This window comes from Oryza glaberrima, chromosome 10 (assembly GCF_000147395.1).
Source record: "Oryza glaberrima chromosome 10, OglaRS2, whole genome shotgun sequence".
NCBI classification, from domain to species: Eukaryota; Viridiplantae; Streptophyta; class Magnoliopsida; order Poales; family Poaceae; genus Oryza; species Oryza glaberrima.
In genome coordinates, this window is record NC_068335.1 from 22,299,963 (window position 1) to 22,317,202 (window position 17,240).

At 46.9% G+C, this 17,240-nt stretch overlaps 2 protein-coding genes across 2 annotated transcripts; both read left to right on the plus strand.

Moving 5' to 3' along the window:
* Positions 1–273: 273 nt before the first annotated feature.
* On the plus strand, positions 274–3,335 carry LOC127752519 (protein NRT1/ PTR FAMILY 8.3-like). Its single transcript, XM_052277922.1, has 5 exons — positions 274–444; positions 688–754; positions 1,031–1,248; positions 1,403–1,959; positions 2,373–3,335. Exons 1-5 carry the CDS (start codon positions 397–399, stop codon positions 3,190–3,192), a joined length of 1,710 nt encoding a protein of 569 aa, XP_052133882.1. The 5' UTR covers positions 274–396; the 3' UTR covers positions 3,193–3,335.
* An 11,389-nt stretch (positions 3,336–14,724) lies between these two features.
* On the plus strand, positions 14,725–16,902 carry LOC127752518 (protein NRT1/ PTR FAMILY 8.3-like). The gene is made up of 2 exons (XM_052277921.1): positions 14,725–15,267; positions 15,352–16,902. The coding sequence occupies exons 1-2, from the start codon at positions 14,944–14,946 to the stop codon at positions 16,744–16,746; spliced, it is 1,719 nt and encodes a 572-aa protein (XP_052133881.1). The 5' UTR covers positions 14,725–14,943; the 3' UTR covers positions 16,747–16,902.
* Positions 16,903–17,240: the final 338 nt, after the last annotated feature.

Sequence of the window (17,240 nt, forward strand, 5' to 3'; positions counted from 1 at the left end):
AAATATAAGTATTTTTATCACACTAATAAATCAAATATTTTTAACTTTAGCTATTAATAGAAAAAATAAAAAAAATCAATCATGTAAAATTGATGTTACTAAATTTATTATTAAATAAACTACGTTTTTTTACTTAAAACATCTCGTTTTTATAGTATATACTATTGGTCAATATAATATCTAAAAAAATCGTATTAGAGTCTAGAAATGCTTATATTATAGGGTGTTGGGAGCAAGTTAATGAGGTGACAGAGACCGTGACAATGCAAGCCGACAAATACAGCTACTAGGAGTTGGGGTCTTGTTCGCCACCATTACACCATTCCATTCCAGTAGTAGAAGATCCGAGATCGAGGAGGAGGTGAGGAGAGGAGCAAGAAGAAGAAGAAGAAGAAGATGGGCATGGAGAGCGGAGATGCCCAACTGCCGCTGCTCCACCACCAGGTTCTCTCTTTCTACTACTAATATATATCCCCAATTCTAAATCCTTCCTAATTAAGCTTTTCTTTGCTTCCATATGATCGGCAGTACTAGTATATACTCCAACTCCACGGTAGAAAGGGAGGGGAGGGAAGGGATTAATTTCCCATTGGATTGGATTGGATTGGATTAAATTGAGCATTCTCAATTTCTCACCGCCCTGTATCGATCAGTACTCACTGTCTTCCTCCCTCCCTCTGCTTGCAGGCTTCCGCATCCAATCAGCACTATACCAAGCCCCCCTTCAACTGGAAGGCTCCTGCTCTTATCTTGGGTAGGGTAACCCCAGCCCCCACCCCCTTCTTAATTAATTTATCTTCCTCCTCGATCCACCAGTCGCATGGATCTATCTACACATACATAATTAATTAACCATATACTCCTATGAAAAATGAATATAACGCCTTTCCACACTTGTCAGAATACTTGTCTTGTGATTGCAGAACAACTGTCTAGTTAAATCTGTCAATTTGGCATTTTTTTAAATCTAATCACGGACTCCATAGTTGTATCCTAATATAAATACTTCATACATCTTCATTCATTGTAGCCTTTGAATTCTTGGAGAGCATTGCCTATGCTGGCATCTCCCTCAACTTGGTCGTTTATCTTGGAACCGTCCTCCATGGAACTACCGCCTCTAACGCAGCCAATGTTGATACATGGAACGGAACCACTTTTCTTACACCGGTGCTTGGAGCCTTCTTGGCTGATACATACTGGGGAAAGTACAAGACCATTGCCATCTCTACAGTTTTCTATCTTATTGTAAGTGCATCCGCCATGTACTAGTATCGTTTTGTGCATCGTTTAATACTAGCTAGCTAGCTAGTAGTAATTCCTCTCATTTGCATTTGCATGTGTTGTGCTCATGCCATATAAGTATGTACTATCTGAGTTATATATGTCCACAAACAAACAGGGGTTGCTTGTAATTACCGCCTCTGCTGTCATCCCATCACTACAACCTGCTCCATGCAATGGGAGCTCATGTCCTCCTGCAACAGGGTTTCAGTATTTTGTCTTCTTCACCGCGCTCTACCTTATTTCGGTCGGCACCGGGGGTGTCAAATCAGCATTACTCCCCTTTGGAGCTGACCAGTACAACGATTCAAACCTCGAAGAGAGTAAAAAGAAGCAATCTTTCTTTAGCTTGTTCTTCATTGCTATCAACCTTGGAGTGTTCATTTCGGGCACTGTCGTCGTTTGGATACAGCAAAATGTTGCTTGGTCTCTCGGATTCGGCATCTCCTCAATATGCCTTCTTGTTGCCACAGTTGCCATTTTGGCAGGAACACCAGTGTACAAGGTCCAGCTTCCCAGTGGAAGCCCACTCAAGAGTGTTGTAATGGTTTTTGTTGCCTCTTTTAAGAAGAGAAAACTGGAGGTTCCTGCCGATAACGCACTCCTGTATGAAGGGGATGATGCTGATTTAAGCAATGGACAATCAGTCAAACTAGCACATACTGATGGTTTCAGGTACTTCTGTGACTTAATCTTTATATACGCTTTGCAATTCAAGGCGAACATATATATAAGCTGGCCTTAGGTAGTTCTTGTTCTTCTTCCTCTAAAAAATAGCTGATATAGTTGTAGTTGTCTTGAATTTTTTTTCTTTCGAGAACTCATCACTTTATTTATAAGATTAAAAACACAGTTCAAGGGGGGGCGACGTCCCAGTGTATCGCCGCAGTAGATAGATTGTACAAAAAAAAATAAACACTACCCATTCATAAGGCAAAAGCCGACTGAACTAAGGAGTGAGATAAACCGAACAACAGTAATGGATGGGATGATCGACAGGGGGCTGTGTCACTTGTCCTGAATTTTGATAATCTTAATTTGTGTAAAAGGTTACTTTTGGATATAGACTTATATTTGTTTCATTTCAGGTGGTTAGATAAGGCGGCAGTGGTTTTTGAGGAGGTGGAAGAGATAAATAAGGATGAGGGTGGGGGTGGAGGGTGGCTGCAGTGTTCGGTAACGCAGGTGGAGGAAGTGAAGATTCTGCTGCGGATGCTGCCGATATGGGTGACCAGCGTGCTGTACGCGGCTTCCTTGGGGCAGACGGCCACCACCTTCGTGCAGCAGGGGAATGCCATGAACACCAAGATCGGGTCCTTCTCTGTCCCGGCGGCATCCCTCAACTCCGCCGAGGTCATCTTCATGATGATCTGGGTGGTGTTCCAGGACACGGTCGTCGTCCCGATCGCCAGGCGCTACACCGGGAACCCCGCGGGGCTGACGCAGCTGCAGCGGATGGGCGTGGGGCGGTTGCTGGCGGTGCCGGCGCTGGCGGTGGCGGCCGTGCTGGAGACGTGGCGGCTGCGCAGCGTCAGGGACGGCGGCAACCTGAGCATCGCGTGGCAGCTGCCGCAGTTCGTCATCCTGGCCTGCTCCGACGTCTTCTGCGGCATCGCTCAGCTGGAGTTCTTCTACTCGGAGGCCCCCGTGTCGATGCGGAGCCTCTGCTCGGCCTTCTCCTTCCTGGCGCTCTCGCTGGGCTACTACGTCAACTCCCTCGTCGTCTCCATCGTCGCCGTCGTCACCACCACCTCGAACAAGGGCTGGCTCCCCGCCGACCTCAACGACGGCCATCTGGACTACTATTTCTGGCTCTGGACGGGGATCAGCGCCATCAACTTTGTGGTGTACGCCGCCTTTGCCAAGAATTATACCGTCAAGAGACTCGCCGTCCCGCACTCGCACTGATCGTCTCCCTCATCCACCCAACACTGCCTTGTATTATTCCAATCAACCATTCTTGTATTATTATTCCACTTGATTCGTTGAGCACGTATATAAACCAAATAAAAAATAAACCAAATAAAGGGCTGAATCCATGCATTACCTTCTGCAGTTTCTTAACAAAAATCTTTTTTTTAACGGAAAATAGCACTAGAGTGCCTTTTTATTGAATAGAGCAGGAGAAAATACAACCCCTAGGGGCAACAGGAAAAAAATCTTTCAGCTTTTAAACCAGATCTCTGCTAGAATTACGTACATCCTACCGAGATCCATCAGCAGACCAAAACTATGAAAACACGCATATTCCCAACTTGTGAACATTGTATTACTGTTAGGGCTCACAAGGATTCACTCAAGCACACACACAATTTGGCAACACTATGATAGTTTCCTCTCAGATCCAACAGGATCGAGCCGCTGCCGCCTACGCCTCCAGTTGCCAATTCAATGTCTTAATTCAATTCAACAGTACTTAACTAACACCAACATCACGCCAGCTCACATGCGAGCAAGTGACTCACGCAACCCAGTCTGGGCCTTGGACCTTGGTATTGGGCCTCCTCAGACGAGCTGGACGACGGCCCAAGTCTTCAGCTTGTCTTCCTGCTTCTTCTGCCTTCTCTTGTCTTTGTCTTCTTCAGGATCACACTTCCTGACAAGCCCTTCCCCTTGAAAATTGGCTTGTCCCCAAGCCAATGCAGCTGGAAAACGGGAACGCAGATCCTCCATATCTTCCCAAGTGGCTTCCTCTGGGAGAGAATTAGACCATTGAGTTAGCACTTGAGTGACAGTTGAATTACTTTTCTTAGCCAAACGCCTGTCCAAAATATGCAAGGGAAACTGCAATGCAGAAGTATCAGTGGGCAGTTTGGATTGAACAGGACCAGAGAATCCAACAGCGGACTTCAATTGGGACACATGGAACACTGGGTGGATAGAACTATGAGGTGGTAATTGAAGTCTATAAGCCACACTGCCCACACGCTGAATCACTTGAAAAGGCCCAAAATACTTGAATGATAATTTGTGATTAGCTCTGACAGCCACAGAAGTCTGTATATACGGCTGAAGTTTCAAGTATACCCAATCACCAATAGCAAAAGTTCTGAAACTTCTTTTCTTGTCGGCAAAGTGTTTCATTTGCTGCTGAGCGCGGTGAAGGTGTTGCTGTACAAGTTGCTGCATCAACTTGTTTTCCTTGAACCATGTATCCAACTCAGGAATAGAACAGTCTGAAATACCAATGCCAAAATGGTTTGGGGGATGACCATAAAGGACCTCAAATGGAGTAGCATGAATGGCAAAGTGATAGGATGTGTTATACCAATACTCAGCGAGATGCAACCATGCAGCCCATTTGGAAGGAACTGAATGAACAAAACAACGCAAGTATATTTCTAGGCATTGGTTAAACCTTTCGGTTTGACCATCGGATTGAGGATGATATGCAGAACTGAAATGTAACTTGGTGCCAGCTCCCTCAAACAAGTGTTCCCAAAGTTGGCTAGTAAAAACATTATCAGAAATGATAACCAGGGGCAGACCATGTAACTTAAAGATATTTTTCATGAACAGCTTAGCAACAGATAGAGCTAAAAATGGGTGAGCTAAGGGAAGGAAGTGAATGTACTTAGAGAATTTGTCTACAACAACCAAGATGCAATCAGAATGCTCAGACCTGGGCAATCCTTCAATGAAATCCAAGGATATAATTTGCCAAGCTCCTTCAGGAACAGGGAGAGGTTTAAGGAGGCCAGGGTACTTAGCTCTATCAGGTTTGGCCTGGAGACAAACTTGGCACTGCTGAACAAAGGTTTTTACCATTTTCTTCATGTTTGGCCAAGCAAACAGTTGTTTGATTTTCCTATAAGTAACTGGAAAGCCAGAGTGTCCCCCAATGGGACTGTCATGCAGTGCAGACATGAGTTGAAGCTGTAAATTATCATTGTTACCAATCCAAACTCTGCCCTTATATTTCAGTAACCCAGCAAAGAGAGAAAAATGCTTCCTGGAAGTTGGACAGACAGATAATTCAGTGAGCAATTGAAGGGAAAAGGGATCCTGAGCATACCCTTTTGTTACTTCTTGCAACCAGAGTGGGGTGGAGCTGGAAATGTGATACAATTCACTGTTATCATCCTGAAACTTGCGAGAGAGAGCATCAGCTGCAGCATTACTGGTACCTTTTCTGTAACAAATTTTATAATTGAGGCCAAGGAGTTTAGTGAAAGCTTTATGTTGCCAGGGTGTGTGTAACCTTTGGTCAGAAAGGTGCATAAGACTGTGATGATCAGTAAGGATAATAAACTCCCCCAACTGCAAATAAGACCTCCATTGATCAACTGCCATGAGGATTGCCATGCACTCCTTCTCATAAGTAGACAAGCCTTTTGTTCTTGGACCCAAGGCCTTACTAATGAAAGCGATAGGATGATTGTCTTGTGATAACACAGCCCCAATACCAGCTTCAGAAGCATCAGTTTCCACAATGAAGACCTTCTTGAAATCAGGCAGGGCTAGGACCGGGGCAGTCACCAGAGCCTGCTTAAGCTGGTTAAAAGCTGAGTCAGTTGCAGTGGTCCACACAAAAGGAACATCCTTCCTCAAAAGATTTGTAAGGGGCTTACTAATGAGACCAAATCCCTTCACAAATTTCGATAGTAACCGGCCAATCCCAAGAAACCCCTTAATTTCTTGATAGTGGTTGGTACTGGCTAGTTTAACACTTCCTGGATCTTGCTCTGATTAGTATGGACATTGGTAGCACTGATGGTGTGGCCAAGATAAGTAAGTTGTTGTTGAGTAAATGAACACTTGCTCAATTTAACCTTCCATTGATGTTCAGACAGTAAGGCTAGTACTTGCTAAATATGATCCAGATGGGACTCAAAATCAGGGCTGTAGATCAAGATATCATCAAAGAAAATGAGAGCAAACTTTCTGAGAACTGTTTTCAGAGTATCATTCATTGCACTTTGAAAGGTAGCTGGAGCTCCCGTCAGCCCAAAAGACATTACTGTGTATTCATAGTGTCCAATATGAGTTTGGAAAGCCGTCTTATACTCCTCACCAGGGGCCATTCTAATTTGGTGATACCCATCTCGTAGGTCTAACTTAGAAAACCACTTAGCCTGAGATAATTCATCTAAAAGCTCATCAATGATTGGCATGGGGTAAGTGCCGTTGATGGTAATGGCATTTAATTTTCTATAGTCAATGACAAGTCTCCAAGTACCATCCTTCTTCTTGACCAACAGAGCTGGGGATGAGAAAGCACTGTGGCTAGGCTGGATAACTCCAGATTTCAACATATCAGAAATTTGCTTTTCAATCTCATCCTTAAGAGCAGGATTAAAGCGGTATGGCCTCAAATTAACAGGTGTTGCCACAGGTACAAGAGGAATACTATGGTCACAATATCGCTTAGGAGGGAGTTCAGTAGGTTCTGAAAAAACATCCTGGAACTTGAGAAGTAAATTCTGTACTGCTTCAGGCATAGTGTCACAGATTTCTGAAACAGAAGATGTCAATTGGACCAAATACAGAATAGACCCCTTTCTAGCCATACCCAAGCATTGTTCAGTAGAGATAGCATTGCAGCTGTTAGTCTGGGAAGTTATACCTTGCAACCTGACAGGCTGGTTGTTAACTTGAATTTCCATCCATTTCTGTGACCAATCCACCTGCATAGGACTGAATTGCTCCAACCAGTCCATGCCCAATATGATATCATAGCCACCCAAGTTCAAGAGTCTGAAATTACTAGAGAAAGAATGCCCTTGCATCCACCACTTACAATTAGCAATCTCATGGGAACATAACAAGGACCCACCATCAGCTAGTTGCACAGACAAGGGCTTCCTGAGTGGAGAAACACCCACCATCTTAGAACCAACTGTTTCATCCATAAAGGAATGAGTACTGCCAGAGTCTATCAGCATCAATAATTCAGTACCCTGCACCCAGCCGATGAGTCTGATAGAACGAGAGGATTCAGTCCCCCAAACTGCGTGTTGAGAAATAGACATCAAATCTCCCACTTCATCAATTTCTTGTTCTCCACCAGAAGATTCAATTTATGTAGGAGATTTTGAGTGTAAAATATCAAGAAGCTCCTGCACAACATGTAATTGCACTGCTGTGGCACATTTATGATCCTTACCCCATTTTTCACCACAGGTGAAACAGAGCCCTTTAGACCTGCGATAGGATTTCAGAGCTGACAGTCTGTCATCTCTTGCTCTTGCAGCTTCAGCGCCCCTTCTATCTTCAGTAATTTGAGGAGAGAAGATTTTCTGGGGTGTGGAGGCCTGTCCAACTATCGGGGCTGGTGAGTTGTTTCTAATCATAACTGAATTGTTTGGTCTCTTGTAGCCCTGGAACTTAACACCTTCCATAGCCTCTTCTTGAAGTAGTGCGACTGAGCAGGCTGAATCCAAATCTTGTGGCCTTTGAACCAAAACTACCATTTTGATGTCACTTCTAAGCCCTTCAATAAACTTAGTCACAAAGTAAACAGGCAACAGGGAGTTGTCATAAGCTAGCAACTGATGCATCAGACTATCAAATTTTTCCACATACTCTGAAACACTGCCCTCTTGCTTAATATGGAACCATTGTCTGATAAGAGCTTGCTGCCTATCCTTAAAACATCTGGAGCATACCAAATCACACAAAGACAAACAAGAAATCCCACTCATCTGATTTCTAACAGATTGAAACCAAAAGGCAGCATTACCAGAAAAATTGAGTGTTGCAATCTTAACCCAGTGAACTGGCAATATTCCATAGACATCAAAATATTGTTCACAGTTTGACTTCCACATTTGGGGGTTATCACTAGTAAATTGAGGGCAAGTCATAGGAGGAATAGCACTACTTAGATTCATTGTCCCCATTCCGCTACCAAAAGTGGGTGATGCCGAATCGCAATTGAAAGGAATAGGGGAAGGGGAAAATTTCTCAGGCGTACCATTAGGAGTAAACATTCCCGCAGCACCTCCGAACTGCTCCTCCTTAGCTCCTCCTTGAACACTCGAAGCACTTGCAGCAGAGAATGGTTCAAACTTGACTTGCCGCATCGTGTTGCCTTCCAGCTGCTCGACCTTGGTGCTCAGGGACTGCAGCGACTCACCTAGTTCTTCCACCTTCTTCTCCACCGCCGGTATGCGGCCCTTGACTGTCTTCTTCAACTCCAAGTAGTCCGCCCTGGTACGCTCCTCCGTCTTCATCCTCTTCTTCTCGTTGTCAGCAATGGTCTTGAACAAGAGATCGAACTTGGCGTCTAGATCCATGGCTAGTTTTGGACCGTAATCCCTCGCTTGCTCTCCGAATTTAGCCAACCAGATTGAGGGAGCCGAAACTTTTGTGGATTTCTCACCGCCGAAGCAGCCGAATCCCACCTCGCTCTGGAGAAAAATTTACAGCCAAATCAAGAGGAAATGCAGCACGGAAGGGCTCTGATACCAGATTGTTAGGGCTCACAAGGATTCACTCAAGCACACACACAATTTGGCAACACTATGATAGTTTCCTCTCAGATCCAACAGGATCGAGCCACCGCCGCCTACGCCTCCAGTTGCCAATTCAATGTCTTAATTCAGTTTACAGAATAGTATTTAACTAACACCAACATCACGCCAGCTCACAGGCGAGCAAGTGACTCACGCAACCCAGTCTGGGCCTTGGACCTTGGTATTGGGCCTCCTCAGACGAGCTGGATGATGGCCCAAGTCTTCAGCTTGTCTTCCTGCTTCTTCTGCCTTCTCAATACTTGGCTCCCTTCTCTTGTCCTTGTCTTCTTCAGGATCACACTCCCTGACAATTACTTGCTCCTTGCTAGTTGGTACTTCCTTCACCTAATAAGCTAAGGACAGGATTTCCACACAAACTGCAAATTCGGTTTCTTCTGGCACTAGTATGGATCAGTCTTGTAATTTTGGTCACATATTATTTGGTGGAGTCTGTATCGCCAAGGTAAACAGAAGAACAAAATAATAAACAAAGGTATCACATGAGCTAGCTCAACATGCTATACGCTGCCGTAGTAGTGCTGTTTGGCTAGCTGGAGTCGACTCTGGACGGTATCAACATCTATTGCTTGAAGATTGTAATGCTCCTTATGTTCAATCAATAAGTCTCTCTTACCCTCACAAAAGAAAAGGACAGAAATTTAACAGCCCAAATGCATGAGGAATTTTTTAAAAAAGTGGAATGGAATATGGGCCAAAAGCCTATTATCATTCCGCTGCCCAACCTAACCCACTGGAAAGGAAAATATCCTCTTCCCAATCCCACCTGCAAATCAAGGAATAAGTTCACTTAGGATCCCTTGTCTTGACGTAGAGTTTGAATCACGTCCTGGTACCATAGTACCAGATATAACACGTCTCTCAAATCCTAAAACTAGTGCAGACAAGATCCAAAAACGGTTTGGATTGGTTGGTGGATACCTACATGGTTAGTTGGTTTGACTTAGCCCTTGTCTCGTGCGGTGTTGAAGTGTCATTATAAGCAAAATTAAAAAAATAAACAAAATGCTTGTCAGTGGGTCCTACTTCCCCCACTTCACTCTCACCTCTCTATCTGCCCTGGCGGGCGGCACTTCTTCCCCCTCTCTCTCCCAACATTCCCCTTCCCTCCTCATGCTCCCTCACTGATCAGCCACCGCCACTTCCGCTTTCTCACTACTAAAGGTGGGCAGTGATGAAGGGCAACGAGCTCAAAGAACGGCGGGTGCAAGCTATGTGGTCTTCCCCTTCCCTCCTCTCCCTCCCTAGACACAGTTGGCGACGGTGAACACGATGCCGCTGCCGCCCGCGCCGCCGGAGATCCTGCTCGTGCCCATCGACGAGCAAGATCGAAAGGCGGGAGTGAGGAGGAAGGATGGGGAGTTGCACGGCCGCAGCAATGGACATGAAGGTGACAACGCACCCCCTCCCCATGGAGCAAGAAGATGGTGAAGTCCAATTGACACTACCAAGTCCCCGTGCGCTACCACAGGCAATGAGAAGGGTGGTTGTGCCCAAGCTCGACCGCCGCTGTCAGTGGTGGCGGAACGACATGGGGATTTGGATGCACGCGGGCAACGATAGTTATCTCATCACCCTGCGTGCCTCCGCGCGTCTCATCCCATGCGCCCTTGTTGGATCTACGAGCATTGACATCGTCATTGGCGGAGTTCAGGCTCACTACATTAGCGAGGGTGGTGGCATGCGGAGGAGCAGGTTTGCACGACGGTGTACTCTAGTCAAGCTCAAGCTCCTGGTGCGGTGTGCGACTGTCCAGGACACGCTCTAGCACATCATTGTGGATGTTTGTGACATCTCGGGCCAATTAGAATGTGGCATGTATGGCCCATGATAGCTGCATGTGCATGTTTAGTATCACAGTGCTAGTTTAGCATGGGTAAAACTAACTTATAAGAGCCTAACCCTCAAACCATATCACTCCCGAGTAACTTTTTTACATGAAGCGAGGACGAAAGTGTAAGTGGGATAATATATGTAAGTGGGCCAACCCATTGGGCTCTGCAGTTTTGGAGGGTGGGTTAGCCTAACCCTCAAACCATATCACTCCCGAGTAACTTTTTTACATGAAGCGAGGACGAAAGTGTAAGTGGGATAATATATGTAAGTGGGCCGACCCATTGGGCTCTGCAGTTTTGGAGGGTGGGTTGTTACAAATGGTATCAGAGCTGACCCTCGTGGTTGCGCGTATGAATCAATGTGCGGGCTCATGGCACATGACACGTGTGGGCTCTGTGTGAGGCACATGTCATGTCATACGCCAATTAGGATGTGGCCTATGTGGCCCATGAGAACTGTCTGCGTAGCCGACCCTCGTGATTGTGCGTATGAATCAATGTGTGGGCATATGGCGCGTGAGGCACATGTCATGGCATGTCATACGCTAATTAGGATGTGACCTACGTAGCCCATGAGAGTTGTGTGCGTATCTTTAGTACCACAATACTAGTTTAGCAAGGGTGAAACCAATTTATAAAGGCATGACACTCCAACCATATCACTCTCGGGTTAACCCTTTTACACAAAGCAAGGATGAAAGAATAAGTGAGGTGGTATGTGTAAGTGTGCCCACCCGTCGGATGTGTTGCGCTACGAGGTTCTAGAGGGCCGGTTGTTACAATGTCCCCCACTTGCAAGAGCCCTTCTTACCACCTCTCACTAGCACCGGTGCCTTCTTGTAGCCTTCTCGTCGTGGGCGGCACAACGACAACCATCGAGGTGTATAAGACCATAGTCGCCTTCCTTCGCTCGATGGTCTGGGACACTAGGTCCTCCTAGGCTGTGAACATGCAGCCTTCTTTGTGCGGCATACGCCGCTGACTGAATCACAACACCCTCCTCCACCCCCTTCTTGCTCAAGGCACTCCTGGTGGTGAAGGAGCATGGGACGAGTGCAACCCGGTGTTGAAGGGGTGCAGCATTACCAAAATGGTGAGCTCAATGGGCAGTGTGGCTTGGGCGGCATTGGTGATCAAAATGGTGAGCTCAATGGGCTCCAGTAGGCTATCCGCACGCTCGTTGTTCCTTGCCCTGGTCAACATCATGGCTGTCATCGAGAGCATGCTCTGGCATGGTGCTCCCGTTGACGGAGAACGCTTTATCTCATGCCCATCCCCCACCGATGGAGAGAGAAATAAGAGGATATGAGAGAGAGAGGGCAGAGGAAGTAGATGCCAATGATATGTGAGGTCTGCATATTTCATTTATTTATTTATTCTAATTGAAATGCCAACATTGACGTCACGCATGACAAAACCACCATCACAACCGCCTAGGAACCTAAATTGATCTAGTTTTAATAATTGAGGGACACTCTATATCTGGTTTCATGGAATAAGGGATCCTCTATATCTAGTTTCGCGGTAGAAGGGCATGGATTGAACTTTGGCTATAGTTGGATTGAATGTGGTAGAATCCAACTACTAGTTGCTGCCATGCCCAACTCCCTCAAATCAGATTTGAGCCCCATGGATTTGGGTACTGCTCGAATCTCGATCTGTTTTAAGTCATGGAGTAGTAATAAGACTTGAAGTTTATGAATACCACTAGTATTAGTATGCGAGGATTCAACCAGCAGTTGGGTTCTCCATACGCAAACGTGGCTACCATCTCCTTGCTGGATTCGTGCCATCGCCATCCCTGCGCCGTACGGGATCTCACACCGTTGCTAGCTGCATGGATTCACGCGCGCCGGCTGCTGCAATGGCGAAAGAGGCAACGGGCGGAGGGAGGTGAGAGCATATCTACAAAAATTCTAGGTAGAAACACTTTTGTGTTCGGCTGGTATTTTTGCAGCTGCAACAGTAGTACTCCCTCTGTACTACTTCCTCCGTTTCACAATGTAAGTCATTCTAGCATTTCCCACATTCATATTGATGCTAATGAATCATTCATTAGCATCAATATGAATGTGGGAAATGCTAGAATGACTTACATTGTGAAACGAAGGAAGTATAATATAAGGGATTTTAACTTTTTGCTTGCACTATTTGACTACTCGTCTTATTAAAAAAAATTTAAAATTTTTATTTATTTTATTTGTGGCTTACTTTATTATCCAAAATACTTTAAGCATAACTTTTCGTTTTTTATATTTACACAAATTTTTTAAATAAGATAAGTGATCAAACAGTACAAATAAAAAATTAAAATCGAACGGAGGAAGTAGTTAAGAATTGCTCTAGTTTACAGTGAATTTATGATGCAGTAGCTGTAGCTTATATGGCTGCCGAACATAGCCACTATGAATTTGGGTTCTCCGTTATGCCATTTTCACACGGTCCACACGTACGGAAGCAAGCTCGACACGGACATATGAACTTCTATCAATTTTAGAGGTAGAGATTCAATCCCAACTAGTGCATGTGACGTGCAATTTTTTTTAATCCATTCAATTCCAGCAGTTCCAGTTGACTAAGAGATATTTTGGTAGGCAGCTAAGCAGGTGATTACAGTAGAGAGTACGTTTGCACTTCACGTGGCTCACATGGTCTCTCCCCTGAATAATATTGAGGTTTCTAGTTCCAGACTTCAGAGAAGCAATTTAATTATTATAATTAACTACCACTAGTAATGTAATTAAGCGGCCAATGCAAATTTATTTTTGATGTATAGTCCTACTCCAGTAGGAAGTCAGAATAGATCGTTGGAGAAAAGAAGTCCTAACGACAAATTAAGTTGGGTGCTTTGCCTTGCCTGTGATTAGTTTTAGTCGATCGATCGAGCCTAGCGAACGGTGCTGCCCTCATTAATCTAATCAAATGGATCGATCAATCAATTAATCTACTGACTGACTGAGTGCAGTTGGGTCGTCGTCTGTGTGTATACACTACTGGAGTACTATGGAGTATATTGCTATTGGCCTGATGCTTGGCTGCTGGCCGAATCCAACGTGCCTGACTAACTATCATCGTATACTAATACTAGTGGTATTCGATCTTAAACTACAAGTCTTACCCCATGACTTAAAACAGAGCAGTAGACGTAGTATTATTTATTTTACAAGTAGGATTAATTGTAGATAAATATAGTCAGCTGTAGGCCAGCTTAATTTCTCTGGGAGTTGGACGCGATTATTCAGTCTGAAAGGGAAAGGGTTGTTCATAGTTTCAGGTGGTAGCAGCTGCTGGTAATTGAATTAAGCCGCATGCCAGTGCCATGCTGCCAAATTGGTTCGATCGAAATGCATTTTGGGTTGTTAGGTTGCTGCTATATACAATACATAGATAGATAGATAGCTTGAATTGAAGGGAAGCAATCTAGCCACGCAAAGGCAAATTAACCAAGTTAGCTGCAGCTGCAGCTGGGATGGCAAGATGGATGGATCGCTCAACTACCACCATGAATTGACCACTGTGTGGGTGTGGAGTAGTAGTTGCTTTGCTATGCTATCTTGTATCGTTGCACATGTATATGCATGTACTGGAGGTGATCTTTATCCAAAAATGTAACGGAGGTGGTGGTTGGCAAGCTGGATACATGGATGGTTGTGGCTGCTTCTCTTAATTCTTCACATACACGTATCGGTTAGTTATGACTACCGTAATTTTGATAAATTGACCGTTTTTTAAAAATAAACTATGTCAAAAACTAATTCCAAACGCCGTCAATCCCGATGGCGTTCAGCTAAAATTTCTCAACGCCACTCTAGTTGATACTGAAAACATGTTCGACGTGACATAAATTAGCGTAAAAAGGAGCTCATCGCCATGTTTTAAATCTCTTAATAGGTTAAAATGGTGCGCGGGCTAAAAGAATTACTATTTATTGTTATCATTCACGAGCTAGCATTTTTGTGATTAGTTGAGTTAGATATCGGCTTTCCATTCTCAATCAGGTTCATGTCCTGACAGATTAAGACGATAGACAGTTTTCTCCAGCTAGCCAGCGCGGTGCTTTGACTTTGTCATCGCGCGCGCGCATATATACTAGTACTGGAGTCTGGAGACGAGTGTATATATATATATCGATATGTATGATGATGGTGAAGAAGATGATGATATCGAATCAAACTAATTAAACCGGACAGTTGTTGTTGATGATGATATACGATCGAGCAGGAGCAGCTGAGGATTAGTACAGAATCCATATATTGGTAGCTACGAGCCTACGACCTCGCTGCCTCGTATCGTGAAATGAGATACTAGCTAGAAAGGTGGTGGTAGGGGATAGATCCGGGGCGGGCGGCATGAGCATGAATAATATGATGGGTAGTCCACCAAGTGGTAGCAGGGGCAGGGATGAGAAGAAGAAGAAGAGGTGGAAGTGGAAGCTTGGGCCGGCCACCATCCTGGGGTTCGAGCTGCTGGAGAGCATCGCCTTCTCCGGCGTGGCGCTGAACCTGGTGGTGTACCTGGCCACCGTCCTTCACGGCACCCTCGCCTTCAACGCCGCCCATGTCGACACCTGGAATGGCACCACCTTCATCGTCCCCGTCATCGGGGCTTTCCTCGCCGACTCCTACTGGGGAAAGTACAGGACCATCCTCGCCTCCCTCCTCTTCTACCTCGCCGTAAGTCATTCGCTCTTTCATACTCGATCCGATCCATACATGCAGCATGGAGATGGATAACGTACCAGGGCGGGCATTGTGCAGGGCCTTGTGCTCCTCACCGTCTCCGCCGCTGTCCCCTCCCTGCGCCCGGCGCCGTGCACCGGCGTCCCATGCTCACCGGCCACCGGGACCCAGTTCTCCGTCTTCTTCCTCGCGCTCTACCTCACCTCCATCGGAACAGGCGGCGTCAAGTCTGCGCTGCTCCCCTTCGGGGCAGAGCAGTACGAGCGCGACGACCACGACACTGATCAGGAGGGCGCCCCGGCCCCGGAGAAGACGAAGCAATCCTTCTTCAGCTGGTTCTTCGGCGCCATCAACCTCGGCATCTTCGTGGCCGGGACGCTTGTGTCGTGGGTGGAGCAGAACGTGTCGTGGGCGCTGGGCTTCGGCATCGCCACGCTCTGCCTGCTCATCGCGTCGGCGGCGTTCCTGGCAGCCACGCCCTGCTACAGGGTGCGCCTCCCCACGGGGGACACCCCCATCAAGGCCATCCTCAGGGTGCTGGTGGCCGCCTTCAGGAACAGGACCCGGACGCTGCCTCCCGACGCCGACGGCGATGGCCTGTACGAAGTCGACGACGACAAGAGCAAGAACGGCGGCGATGATGAGAAGCTGGCGCACACCGAGGGGTTACGGTGGCTGGACAAGGCCGCCGTGAGGGTGGACGGGGGCGGCGTGTGGGAGGTGTGCACGGTGAGCGAGGTGGAGCGCGTGAAGGTGCTGGCGCGAATAGTGCCCATCTGGGTGACGTGCGTGCTGTACGCGGCGTCGCTGGGGCAGATGACCACCACCTTCATCCAGCAGGGGATGGCCATGGACACGAGGGTGTTCGGGGGGAGGTTCCGGGTGCCGGTGGCGTCGCTGGTGTCGGTGGAGGTGGTGTTCATGCTGCTGTGGGTGCTGCTCCACGACGTGGTGGTGATGCCGGTGGCGAGGAGGTGGTGGCGCTCGGGTGGTCTGACGCAGCTGCAGCGGATGGGCGTGGGGCGTGTGCTGGTGGTGGTGGCCATGGCGACGGCTGCTCTGGTGGAGAGGCGGAGGCTGCGAGGGGAGAAGCGGTCGATGAGCATCTTGTGGCAGGTGCCACAGTTCGTGGTGCTGGCTGGATCCGACGTGTTCAGCGGCATCGCGCAGCTGGAGTTCTTCTACGGCGAGGCGCCCGGGTCCATGCGCAGCATCTGCTCCGCCTTCTCCTTCCTCGCCCTCTCCCTCGGCTTCTACGTCAACTCGCTCGTCGTCACCATCGTGGCGGCGGTCACCAAGAGGAGCGACGGCTCCGGCGGCTGGCTGGCGCCGGACCTGGACACGGCCCACCTCGACTACTACTTCTGGCTCTGGGCCCTCATCAGCCTCGCCAACCTCGCCCTCTACCTGCTGCTCGCCGCCCGCTACAAGTCCAAGAAGCCCTCGCCACCACATTCTTCTTCTCATCCCTAGCCACTACCACTATAGCTTAATCATCTCCTTCTTCCTCCACCATTAATTGTTCATCCATCATCATCATAGACATACCATATATACGCACGCATATCTCATCTCATCTGTAAGATGGATCCATCTATATAGTCTGCAGCAGTGCATCTTGTATCTTTATAGCCTATACTTTGCTTCTGAATTTAACATCGGAATCCAGGGAATTGAACTGACGACAAACTTTTCTGCATATGATCGAATTGGTAGCTTTTGGGCAGAAACAGAGAAGCCCAAGCCCAATAGATATACGACCAGGGCAGCATTGCATTGTACAGGAAAGTCCTTTTAGCACCTAGGTGCTGCGGCACCTAGGCTGGCAACCACACGATGGCTTGAAGATTCGTGCACACTTTTACGGTATCAGATAGTATATGTATGGGCTAGCATGGTATTTGTTTTTTTTTTATCGCTCGCTCAAATACAGCCTGGCCCACCGTAAGATTCCCAGACTCCCTGTG